Raw genomic sequence first — 13,828 nt, 5'->3', positions numbered from 1 at the left:
CAATTCTACGAAACTCTACCTGCACTGTTTGAATGTTTTTACGTTGTCCAGTTTTAGTACGATCAACTTGTACATCACATGGTGGACAGGCACCGCGTACTTAAATCCCATAGTTTTGGGCCATGGTGTACCATACGGAGCTACAGTAGCTCCATGTTAAAATCATTTATACTCTAACCAATCAACGGAGGCAAAGAGCATACAAATTATAACCAGGGCAGGGGAGGGGTATGGAGAAGTCTGTGCATGCATTCACTTGTAGGAACATTTACTTAATAATTCATGAATTATGATGTGATAATTTGGTGCACTTTGAATGATTCGGCTGGGACCCCATGACTGACACCCTGATCATGACCTCTCATGATGCCGAGAGGGTCCCGGAGGAAATATTATCTCCGACAAGCGGATGCTTGATTGATAAACCAACCCGACCCATTAGCCAAGAACCCGAAATGCCGAAAGCATTCGGGGGTTCCTCTGAAGACTCCCAGCTCTTCACTTCCAATCTAATCATCCGGACTTCAGTCAACGAGATGAGAGCAGCTGGTTCGCGGTTCTCTTTCTTTATTATTTCGTCATCTTCTTTCTTTTATCATCAACAATATTTTTCGTGCCAAAAACTGAATATTTGACTGACGGAGATAAAGGGTCTCGATACCTCGTTGTCACGGGCTCAGACGCGGTTCTCCCTTCCGACCAGAAGTAAATGCCAGTTTTCATTATCTGCGCGTCATGATCTAATAACGCTAGTAAGACGCCCTGACTTAGGGCTTCTGCGCGTTCGGCGGACAGGTCTGACAGGCCGAAACCATGGCCGAGCCAAGACCGATTTCTGCACTCTCCCTGTTTCTTTTCTGGAACAAAGACAAATGAGAAAGAATAACACGAATGCAAAGGGGTTTTTATCACATTGGTGCTTTTCATTTGATGTTACAATGTGATTTCAAGCGAAACTTTTCTGATGTGATATTCACCACTAAACGTAGAAATGCAGCATACAAGTCCCACGTGACCCTAACTTTGCAATAAAACCTCTATATCACACATTTTCACATGAACATTTACAAGGCAAAAATGACTCTCCGGAACAGCTTTAATGTCTCATATTCCTCCCTCACGAAATGATTCGTAAAAATATATATCTGTGTAGAGAGTGGAACGACATGTCGATATTCACAAGTTTCAGCTACACTCATGTCCGAACCTGGCTTAACTTCATTTCCACGAGCTATAAGGAAAAATGATCGAAATTATCTTCCTATCGCGTTATCCATCATGCTATTCGTCAACTGTGTACTAAACGTTTCTTCGGGGGACTGGTCTCGTACGATAGACAAGACGAAACAGGTGGCATGAGGACTTGAATAACGCACGCAGGATGCACCCAGTTTTCATCTCAAACAAACTGCCCCCGAAAAAGTCGCCGGCCAACCCCAAATCAATAAGTACCCTATTTCCGTTTCCCGTATTAATAATCAAAGTAATTTCTGTCAATTACCTGCCGCGACTCTGCAAAACCAGACCTTGGCAGATCAAAATTGGAATCAAATTTGAATAAAGAAAAACAGGCAGGAGAAGAAGAAGAACAAGAAGAAGGAGAAAAAAGAAAAGAATTACCTATCTTGACTTGCCAAGGTCCTATCTATTTTCGTCTTACACTTCTGGGGCATCTGTTTTGCGATTATGTGGTTAAAACTGAAATCAAATCCTTGCGGTTTTGCTGAGCACTTTACGATATTTGCGAAGTTCGATGAATAGGGTGTTATATCAGAAACTAATTAGCTAATCCAATCATTGAGCTCTAACAAGACGTTCTACACACAATCCATTCTTTATCAAATCATTGCAGATATATTACTTCAAGTTAATCACTCGAGTAACATTTATCAATATAACCGGACCAAACGCTAACACTGAAATATGCGACTCCTAAGAACAGGCCATTAGATTGGTAAAGATCCCTGCCTTTTGCCCATGTAAAATACGATGACCCATCATGAAATCAAACGATCTTAAAAATACATAATAATGTTGAAAGTAACACTACACACGTGTGACTTTTTGAAACTTCCACGTACTCAATAAATCATAATACATCCATGTTTTAACATCGCTGAATAGACTTTTTGTTCTGCTGTGTTTCAAGATGTTCGTACTTTGTCATGCTGTCATGGCAAATGTTAATGTATAACATTCAAATTTATGCATGTCTCAGTAAAAGGCGATTGTTTCTGGTAACAGGAGAACTTGCGCGATGACAGCCTACTACGAAAGTGTAATTAATGTATCCATCATTGAATTTATGCTTAAAATAGCAAAAGTGAATTAATTCGATGCCTGGTTACTTATAGATTTGAATGGCTTATAGTAAGCCAGCATGTCATCATGGAAGATGTGCTGTTTTGCTTTTCTCTCTCATTTTCTCCAATCGCTAGTTTTAACTTCCGTTTATATTGAGATTAATCATTCAACCTGCAAAATAAATGTTACACTTTTAATAATGAATCTATTTCATTGATAATAACAAGCGACGAACACCGTTTACTCTTTGGAATCGTGCCCAAAATAACGGAGGTGCCTCGCATTCCCCCTAGATGGTCCTTGAATCAAAGTAACAAACGAGGCCACCGGATATGAATTCCTTAAAAGCTTTGAAGAAACACGCAGGTGTTGCGATTGACATTGCTTATTTTCGTGATGAGAGCTAGAGATGTACATACATAGCATACTTGATTGGGTGTATAAGGCAAAATATTATCAAGGGTATTCTCGAAATAGAACGCCCTTATGACTTCAAGCACCATGATTGTAATCATCTGAAGTATCTTATAATGGCAACAGCCCAAAATGACAGCAATGATAAACATCATGCTCATGAAAACGATGATGTTAGTTATAACGATAATGATAATAAAGATAGGTACCATAATAATAATACTAAATAATATTAGCGACCATTATCATTATTATCATTGCATCATCCTTACTACTATCACTACATTTTTTTTTAGACTTCATAAGTTTTGATTTCATCAAACATACATTCACCATTTCAGGGTTTCGGTACTAATTATAATAGTGCATATGGCTCCGAGTCATACGTATGAGAGGCTGGTGGATTGATCGGGGAAAAATGAATGAATGAAAGCATGAATGAACGAATAAGTGAAAGACTTAACAAAGGAGCAGAAAAATGAACCACTTTCAAAACAATTTCTACATTGTTAGAAAAACATGTCAGCTTGTCGTGTATGATCTGTACTTCGGATCAAAAAGTTGCGAGAATCAATCCTGCCCAGTCCATCCGATTGGTTCAAGCGCACGGCACGGCCCAGTATAGTAATCGCCACCCACAAATCGGCCCTGCGCCGAGTGACGCTGAAATCAGTTTGAGACTTAGCAGCTGACAGGGACATAATTCGACGCACATAGGACGGGAATGAGGGTTGACGATAATCATTGTCATGGAATTCTTTCTTTCTTTCCCCTTCTCTTCTGCCACGTCCCCCTCTATTTACATTCTCTCTTTTTGTCCCTTGACATATTCGTACACTACAGTTACACATTATATATATATATATATATATATGAATCATTATAACCATATATACGTAATCGGTTGTGTTGGACTAATGAGAACGTTGGAGAAACAAATACATGGAAATGATATCAAACGGAACTAAAAAAAAATCATCGAGTGAGAGGGAGATAGATTATGAATACTGTGATATGGATTATGTAAACATTTACACTAGATTATAGCTAGACGCACGTTTGAGGTGACAGGCAGGTCAAAGGTCAATGGTCAAAGGGTTGCATACTTGCCATCATGGTCCGCTCGTCCCTCACTCAGGTGTAGATATGTTGTATTTCTCTCTCTCTCTCTCTCTCTCACTCTCTCTCTCTCACACATACACACACACACATATTTTCTTTGCCCACATAATCACGCGTTACATAAGTTGGAGACGTGCAGCGGTAACGACCTCATGAAAGTCAAAACCGAAGGATTCATCATCCACGCCTAGTGTAGAGATTTTATTTTATTTTGTCTCATCTTCGAGGTGTCCTCGAAGTGATAAAAATATCCTGAAAGAATGACTCGGACAAAATGCTTACCTTCGCTTATTTAGATGCAGAACATCTTGTCTTTCTCATTCTTCTGTTCTGTGTCTCCTTACATCTTTTTTGCTGTCAAGTGACATACTCTCAAAATAAGCACGTCCGGGATTTGATTACAACCAGAAAAAAGAAAAAGAAGAAGAACGAGACGGAAAGATGATTTATATTTCTATTTTTCTTTTGATTTCCCATAATTCCCCCTCCTATACTCCTCCCCCTCTTCCCCTTTGCTCCGGAAGTACTCGCTTATTCTCCTTTTTGTCCTTCCTGTGAGTGAACTATTAGAGGAGTGAAGACAGTCTAGTGGACGATGTCGCTCGATTTCCCGACCCACTCAAATTAGGGGTTCAGCCACAGCGCCCTCCATGTGTACCCGCATAAAAACCCATGAATTACTCAGCACTCATTCACGCAAACACACACACAAACCCACACACACACACACACACACACACACACACACGCACACACACACACACACACACACACACACACACCCAGATACATGCAAATGATACTCCACAGAGAGAAGCGAAGATATCTTTGGTTTCCTTTATAGGTGATGAATTAAAGGTTGCTCATCGGTTTATCATTCTCGGTTGCTATTTTCGGCTCGTGTCGGAAGCACGATATTTCATATGCCTTCAGTGTCTCACGAAAGGCTCTGGCTTGTGGCGTACGAAACTTGGGCCAGTCGGATGTGGGACGCTTCTTAATCAATAAAACTGCTATCAACATTAAAAAAAGATCGTTAAAGCCAATCATATCATCTCCGCTCGTTCAACAGAACCGAATTGGTCACTGGTTCAAAGTCTTGGAATTTGACACCTTTGACAACATTTTCTTCTCCCTCGTTCATTTGTCTTTCATTCTACAGAGCTAATAACAAAAAGAGAACAACAATAATTCAGAAGGTCGCATATCAAAAACTCTCTCACTAGCTCTTCCCCTAACTTTATGTATATCATCTTAACATACATCTATATAACATATTTATAAAATAACATACTGATAGATAGAAAGATGAATGGGTGTAGCTAGATAATGCGTATATGCTTTTGTTCAAAACAATTACTACATAATAATTATACTTATACTACCATTACCATAAACTATCATTATCATCATTGGACTATCATTACAATCTTCAATACCTTTATTTTGTGTATCATCAGACTTTGATTATGAATATGATAAATATCATACATAATATTACGTAAATTATAATACACACACATACGAGTGTGGATGTGCATAAGTTTAATATGCACAATGGAACAAAAAAAAATCATCACCCAAAACCTATTTTTTACCAGGTAAATTACCGATTTTTGGCAGAAGCGACAATTCCCCTATTCACAGGAGCTTCCGTCGTGAATGACATGACAATGTAGCTGTCATTGCCTGTCAGCCGAAGATATGTCATCTTTCCGCGAGACCCGTGGGGTAGGTAAGGCAACCCACCTTCGAGCGAAACCAAGCCGGATCAACCTCGTTTATTCTGCTAATTGCTATGACATGTATGATGGGGCCAAACTGGGATGATAGGAGAGCGTGGCTAGCACATTCTTTCACGGATAGATAGAAATTCACCTATAAATGTGCCACAGCCCGTCCATTGTCGCTGGCAGTGAATTCAGCTATCTAAGTCAACCTCATTGCATGTTTTCTTTCTTTTATTTTCTACTGAACATCAGAGTAATATAAAATCTAACATTATTTTGCTGACGAGGCGATTCAGTGAGTGCGTATCAGATGCCATACCTTTATATCAGTCTTACAACATTACAGTGTTGTCCCCCTTTCCCCTGCCATAGCTATAGGAAAAAAATGAAGGACGCTATACATAAAGATTATAACGTGTATAGAATGTGCGGTCGCCATCGCCGTCATACACCAAACTCTGAAAATGTCGTGTCAGTTGACGAAATAACACACTAAATTGTTTATATTAACACGACGCATTCAAGTTTTTGCGCACACCTTTTTCTCACATATTGTTTCTAAAGCACATTAACAAAAAAATCTTGGCGGAGGTTTGTAGTGTTAGTTGCGAGCTCATGTAAGTGGATTCCAGGTATCGAAATGCATTCAATGCAAACGAGTGATACAAATATAGCTTGGAGGGGAAAATGAATATCCGCAATACGATAGTACTTGTTGGACGCATAGTAACTTGGGTTGACAACACAGGTAATTTATATATTAATCGAGGACATTAAGGTAAGATTATAATGTGAATTGAACCATAATTTTATGCTAGTTTTCATTGGGGAAAAGGTTGAAGATAACTACATCATCAGAAAAAAAAGAAGAAGTAGATGAATAGGTGCAGATGACGTACTCGTCAGTGTTATGGGTCCTACATAATAAACATGATAAAGGGGGCTTTGGATAGATTGTATTGGGATCAGAAATGACGCAATCTTGTCATGCTGACTTTGTGTCATTCATTTTCATTAAGGCTTGCCTGCCGATTGTTTCCCGGACTATAATCATTCGGTTACAACTTTGTCTCTAGACACCATGCTTACGAGAACATTATTCCTATCTGTCCCTGTCACTCACAACATTTAACTTCCTCATGTCCCTATATATAAAACATACCTAAGTAAAAGGGGCTCTAGTAACAGATAGAAAAAAGATGTATGAGAAACTTGGCTGTATACCCATTCGAGTTCATCCTTTTATTTTAGTATACCATCAAAATAACTACTTTGCACTCTTGGAGTTCAAACTCATTTCCTTTGAGGCTGAGCCGAAAATTCTATCAGAGAGGACCCCAAGTATAATACAGTTGCATGTGCACTAAATTTGCACCAAACAGAAGAGATGGGTGATAATATTCACAAAGATCTGCCTCTTACCACCCCTTCTTATCCTTCCTTCCTCTCTCCCCTCCCACCCCCGTCATACAATCACCCCCCCCCCCCCCACACACAAACACAAATAAATAGTCATATTCTCTCTGAACATTTTGCTCTAATCTTAGCCACAGTAAGTCGCCTCTTAATATGCTGAAAACAAATTTCCTACACCTAGATAATCTTGGTACAGGTATATACACGTCAAATTATACGGCAACATAAGTGTGCGACATTTCCTCTATATGATAAAATGTATATAAACAGAAACCAAGAGAAGATGAGAGACCTAGTCAGAAATCTATACAAGTCTCATATTACGACATTTCAGATGGCATAGTGGCATTAAAGGTCTTGTTTACCATTGGGATTTTAAAAAAAGAAGATGTTTGAGATATCACATTTGATGTATATGTGTAGGTCAGTTGTATCACAAAACATCCTACCATATAACAATTTTGCAATAAAGCCTATATATATGGAAATATCAAGCGTCCCGATGTTGAATCGGCATCAAATTGAAATACTGACGCCCATCAATGAAGCTTAATCCGCCAGGCCTCAACTGACAAACGCTCCACGGGGCTTGCTAAAACGCTCGGACGTGAACACACACTGAAGATACAAATATATATACCACCTCCCTGATACCACCGAGGTAATTCTCTATAGCATACTCCTTGCACTGTCCTACTGGATGATCCATTCCCTGTCGGGAATCCCGTCAGCACTCACAGCACGCGACCCTGCTTTCCCAGCGGGACCTCTCGCCCGTCTCCATGGAAGAGAATCCAATTCCCCTTTCGCGAATTGATTTTATTGGAGTCAAGGCTAAGTCACGCGACATGGGTGACTTCATTATTAACTACATCGGGAAAAAATGTGTATCGGTTTGTCTCTATACAAGCCAAAATCTAATAATGGATTGTCGGATTGTTTCATTTTGCCTTCAGGAACGAGTTTCGTGTTGCAGTTTTTGATAGGAAATATCTAGACTATAACGCCTTAGGTTATCATTGCACTCAGATGGAAATGAAACCTGTCGAGTTTCATTTACAGTGTAACATCATGGGTATCAGTTTATTACCACTGCGACACTAAACTTTCAATTCATAAAAGTCGGTTCTTGTTTCCAAACCTCGATGATGTGAGACTGTTACATATTCTAACGTTCCCATTTCCAGATTTTGTCGCCGTTCAAAATCAGTTAATTCATTTCCCGCAAAGATCTATGATAGCCTTGTGTTAAAGACAGCAATTTATCGGTTGATGTCAATCGATATAACGCTCAACGGATGCACAACTGGGGACGAATCCTCTCGAAATTTCCCGGGCACTGTATGACGTGTCAGAAGAAACACCAAAGAGAATAAGGGCTATGGACTTTAAATACAATGTCATTAGTTCGAATCTCGCCCGGTACGGGACCATGGTGTATAAAGCACAATGGGGTAACTTGCAAAGCTAAAATAAATGGCAAGGACACACTCCAGGGAGAGAGCAGTAACAGCACGAAACAGGCTATCCTGGTTAGCCACATAACAATTAAAACAACTACAACTAAAAAATAACAACAATAATAACACAACAAAACAACAAAACAACGAACTGCAACTCCATACACGCACCCTCACCCTTGCACTGATACATTTTCTATTCACCCCATCCCCGATAAAAACGTAGTACGTATGTATGAAATTATTTGTAACCTTAAGACCACCATTTTTATTCTCAGAGCCGGTCTCCTGCATTTTGTTCCTAATAATAATCAACGATTGTCCTATTGTTTGTGTATGTGACTACAATTAAAGTATACTATATTTTACGATTGGTGTATATGCATGATTACACATATATATTAACTGTCTGTCCATTGTATGATTAATTTTGGAAAACTGTTTGTTACGTTGGAGGTCTCTGGTTCGAAACCCAAATTTAATCCCATTTCCTTTGCTCAGTTTTTCTTTTATATTTCCTTTGTGAAAATGCAGAAATAAAAACAGATCAAACTAAAGTGCGGTCTCGTAGACGTCTATCTGTATCCTCTTTGTATATTCTTATTGTCTTCCCTTGCAATTTTCACTCCCGAGTCATACCATTTTCTCTATAAAGGATCCACGAGATTGCGTGCGCATTGCTTTTCACTGTCTACCTCTGATTCTTCTTCTAATTGTGACGTCATAATAATGAATATATCCACATTATCTGTATCTCAATGATTACAGTATCATATTTTGTCGAGAGAAACAAATATTATGTTGACAAAATCAAGCAGAATTAAAGTTCCTTGGATGCAAAGAAAGTGGTACCTTACTTTCAACATATTATCATTCATCTCTTTTCTCTCGGTTGTATGAATAAGTTAGTATTTTGTTGATGATTCCTTCTTAGTCGTTTATATTGGTCACTTCTGCATAGATAATGCTTCGCTAAGAAGACTCGTAGCTATTTTTTGATACAACCTTCAGTTCTCTAATCCATCGATGACAGGCGCGATATCAGAAGGTCACACTTTAATCCAACCCCCGCAGGAAGAGAGGGACAAATACGATATGAAGCTGTCTTACACACACAAAACAAAATCATAATAACGTCGCGTCGTAAAGACGCACATTTTTCCTTCTGAACAATGCTGACACCATTGTCCATCAACCGATTCATATAACTCTCCTTTCACTCCTTTGCTGTCATAAGTTCATATTGGATTTGACGAATTATGGGACGGATATGATTTTTGTCTTTTTCAAATTCATTTCAAGTAAAGACAAAAAGAAACAAAAAGCTGAGTGGATCTGCTCGCAAGTCAGTGGAATGTTTTCAGGTCTTTTGTTTTTGTTTTTGTTTGTATTTTTAAGGCAGTTGGGTGATGACATACCGTTGCGTCGCGTCTCAGTTTAATGATGACAGTAACCTATATCTGTTTGACCTTTAATTAGTTTTATGAAAACATGTGAAACTCTGTCATAATTTTCATAGCTTTTATTTGTTCTCGTTTCTTGTAATAGTCAAGCGAACATTCACTGCGATGTCCGTTTGAGTATTGTATACGGGGTTTCTCTTCCGATTGTTTTCAACCTTAGAAAGACATACTCGCTTCCCTAGTTATGTTGGGATGATAAGAGCGTGAAGATAAAGTTTGCAGATAAAATGTCTGCCTCAGGAAATTTACTCTTTGGCGTTTCCTTTGCTAGCAGAAAAAGACCATGACATTTTTTTCCAAACACTGTGAAGAGCTAGCGTAACTGTTCTATTAGTATACACCGCAAGCCCCCTCGTCACAGGCTTGTGGTCGTATCAGGTGCGCGAGTTGTTTCGGAAATCTTGAATTTCTCCTACACGTCACACATGAAGGGAAGCGGGTCAAAATTGACGAGATCAGTGCCTGGTGTCTGTCTGTCAGTCAGTCTGTCAACATAGGGAAGGTGTCAGTTGAATGGCTCTGCATGAAGACTTACAAAGGAAACGCGAGTAGGCCCATACGTTGAATTTTTCTATACATACAATAGTCATACACACTTAGTGGCATACATAAACGCACACCTACAGGTAAAAAAAAACCCAGCATACATACATACATACATACATACATACACACATACACCCTTGCACACTCACATTATACAAATACATCAGCGTGTAGATGCACACACGTGCACACAAATACGTATGCATACATTATCACGTACATCAGTAGACTCATGTCTACATACAGACATACATGCAGACAAACATACAGATTTACACAACATACACGCATGTGTATACGTACATACATACTACACGCACATACAAGAGAAGAAGTAGTGCACCCATTCCATAACCACCTCAGAGCGCTTTTCTATATATGAGCCTTTCATAAAATGATAATATTATGAATAAGATAAAAACTGCTACATCCGTATGATCCTACTTGAAAATCCTACAGTGATAATTCGCGGAGATTGACTGATACAAATGATATCATTGTTAATCAGAAATGCAATATCTTCGGCGTATGACATCAATAGGAGGTAGGGGAATGTTACCAGCTATATTAAAACGCTCCCATGTTATCAACAAGACATCAGCATTTTGTTACTGCCAAATGGGTGAATTAGGGTTAACTCTTCATGTGCCATGGTGGAAGCCCCCCGTGTGCCACATTATTCTGAGACACCAGCGTAGTTATACGTTGAGAAAACAATCTGTTTTGCAAATCACTAGACGAAATTAGTAGAGTTTATAGAGAAAATGCCAAGCTTTGCATTGATGTAAATTCTATGTCAAATCTATAATTGCTTTTCTTTCAAATGCTTGACAGATAAACTACTGTAAATGTATGACTTTTGCACACAAAGCAGTGACAGAAACTTAGAATTTGCACGCAAATGCAATATGAAACACTGTTTATAATCATTCACCACATAAAATGTGAGCTAAAGACAAAAGGAACAGAATCGCGTGAAACGCTTCCATTGTACTGTGGCATTTGACGATTTATCGATCGGTTTTGGCGGGTTTGTGCATTTGAGCGGAATATGCGAAGTTGGCACGCCGTCGACTGAGTCGGATGTGCGAACGTGGCACATAAAGAGTTAAAATCGACAATGACAGGCCTTTGTGTCTCACTGTATATTCCAACTGCACACCAAGGCAGATGTTCAAGGACATTCCTTTTTTTTTAACTCGTTCTGACGAGAGTTGACAACTTTATCTAAATCCGCACATCACACGTTCCACATTCCATTGTCGGTTAGTTGTTGTTGTTGTTGTTGTTGTTGTTGTTGTTGCTGTTGTTGTTGTTGTTTTCTTACCATTCACTACTGTTTCTTGTGTCTCCACGACCAATTTGTCAAGAGGAAAAATAGATGTCACACATAGAAATTGGATAGATTATAAAATACAGACATTAATACAAATTAAAGGAATATATAACTGAAATTCTTTCTCAGTTTTCATGTTTTTCCTGTTTAGCCAGTGATAGAATTGGATAGCATTGAGGCAAGACCTCAAGATCATCTCGACATTAGCTTTCCACAAAAAAAGAAGAAGTCATGAAAGAGAGAAAGAAAAGGGGGATGTTAGTCCCATGAGAGACACCCCTCGACAACCAAAGCGGAGCGATGCTATTCCTGTCACCAACCCGTCTGCTAAAGGGGAAACCGGTAGAGCGGAGCTATTAGTTGGGATTTGGGGTCGTCGGGATCCGGTGCCAGACAGGTGAGAGCGCCCGAACGGCACTCCTGCTTTCAGCACGGGATTAATGTGGAGAGGGTTGTCTCGATCTCCTCGCTCGGTTTCTCTCGATCTGTGACCAAAGATCCCCCTTTTGAGGATCTTTGCTCTGACTGAGCTGTTAGTATGATTAGTATGAGTGGATTCTCACTCATGAAGGGGGAGGGAGAGGGGAGGGTAAGGGGTAGGGAGAGTGGAAGGGGAGGAGGGGGGAGGGGGGAGGGGGAGGATTTACCATAGGTTGCTGAAGATCTCATCCGCCACCAAGAATGAAGAAGAGAATTGGTGCGTGGGCCTACTTTCGTAGATCTTTATTCGTTTCAGAGAGGTAATGTTTCGGTTGTCAACGATATTTGTCTTCTGCACTCCCTGCACAGACATGTTTAAAGAGGTAGGCCCTATAATTGTTTTGGGTGTTTTTTCTATACAGTTAAGACGAAACTGGTAATTTTGCGAGCTTAACCTGGGGACATTAAAAAAAAACCCTCCACAGTATTCCACCTTTTAGAAAGCACGTTAAGGTAAATCTGGACAGGCAGTAGATAATATGCCTTTACATCAGAGAAAAACAAATGATAACTACTTTCTACCATATCAAATGCAGAAAGTAGGGTCGGTTTGAAAGTATAGGGACATTATTAGTTTAGCAAACTTTCGAGCGTCTTGACAGCTGTATCCACGTTTGCACGTTGCTCCATGACCAATTACGTTTATTTCAATGTTCAAATTTCAATCGTTCACATTACCTATAGCATAAGGCCAATCGCTTTTGATTGTTCTTTTATGTCTTGCAGAGTTGACCCTAAAAAAGGTATCTGTCTACAAATGAAAAAAAAAGAAAGAAAGGTAACTGCTTAACTGACCAGACATGCTTTTTACGAAAGTCCACTACACCAAGATTTTAATTATTTTCTACCTCATTCAACATTGCAGTGTTAAAGAATAATCAGTTGGGTACTAAATATAAAGATGGAGCAATATTTCATTGTGCCTGACTACTAGTTCGACACATTCCGATATTGAACAAGAACAAGTTATACACATGACTGGGGTGTTCACCCGTGTAAGCTATCTCTCTGTCTCCGTCTCTGCTGTATAATGACACTTACCTAATTCGTGTACTCCTGGATTATCACTGATCTCGAGAACATACATCTCCCTCCCTTTCACACTGGTCCCAATGCTATAGACCCTGCTCAGTTCCGGCCATCGCAAACGGAAATCATCCAGGGCATGGTGAAGCATGGTATAATCATGGTACACCCATCGTATCTCCCCGATGGCACTGGCCGGGCCGGGCAGGCAGACAAGAACAGCCAGGGCCGCAAGGAGGCAGGCCGTCAGCTGCAGCGCCATGCGTCGTCTGCCAGTGGTGTTGGCCATTTCGTGACAGCGTTTCTCGAAACGTTGGCGCTGATGATGTCCTGATGAAGGTAAACGATTGCTCATGTCGAGATGGCACACACATTCGCAATACATGTTCGTTGCTGTTGTCCAGTTGTCAGATAGACGAGAGATTTCAAATAATAATTGACAAATATGCCTTCTGTTACCTAACTCAGAAATGCCCTTTGCAAACAAGCTATAGAAAGTCAACCAGAGTTTGTGCGATCATGAATTGGTTG

The 13,828-nt window shown here is 39.7% G+C and overlaps 1 protein-coding gene across 1 annotated transcript in view; it reads right to left on the bottom strand.

The window, feature by feature from the left end:
- Positions 1-13,586, bottom strand: part of LOC139741736 (carboxypeptidase D-like) — a 56,591-nt gene extending 43,005 nt beyond the window's left edge. Inside the window, exon 1 of the mRNA XM_071652319.1 lies at positions 13,313-13,586. Coding sequence (XP_071508420.1) covers positions 13,313-13,586 — 274 coding nt within the window. The remainder of the gene's footprint in view (positions 1-13,312) is intronic.
- Positions 13,587-13,828: the final 242 nt, after the last annotated feature.

Source organism: Diadema antillarum, unplaced genomic scaffold (assembly GCF_040938485.1).
Source record: "Diadema antillarum isolate AM-2024a unplaced genomic scaffold, OU_Dant_1.0 seq00000949_RagTag, whole genome shotgun sequence".
Classification (NCBI taxonomy): Eukaryota; Metazoa; Echinodermata; class Echinoidea; order Diadematoida; family Diadematidae; genus Diadema; species Diadema antillarum.
Note: the sequence above shows the minus strand (reverse complement) of the source record. Positions and strands in the feature narration are given on the sequence as shown.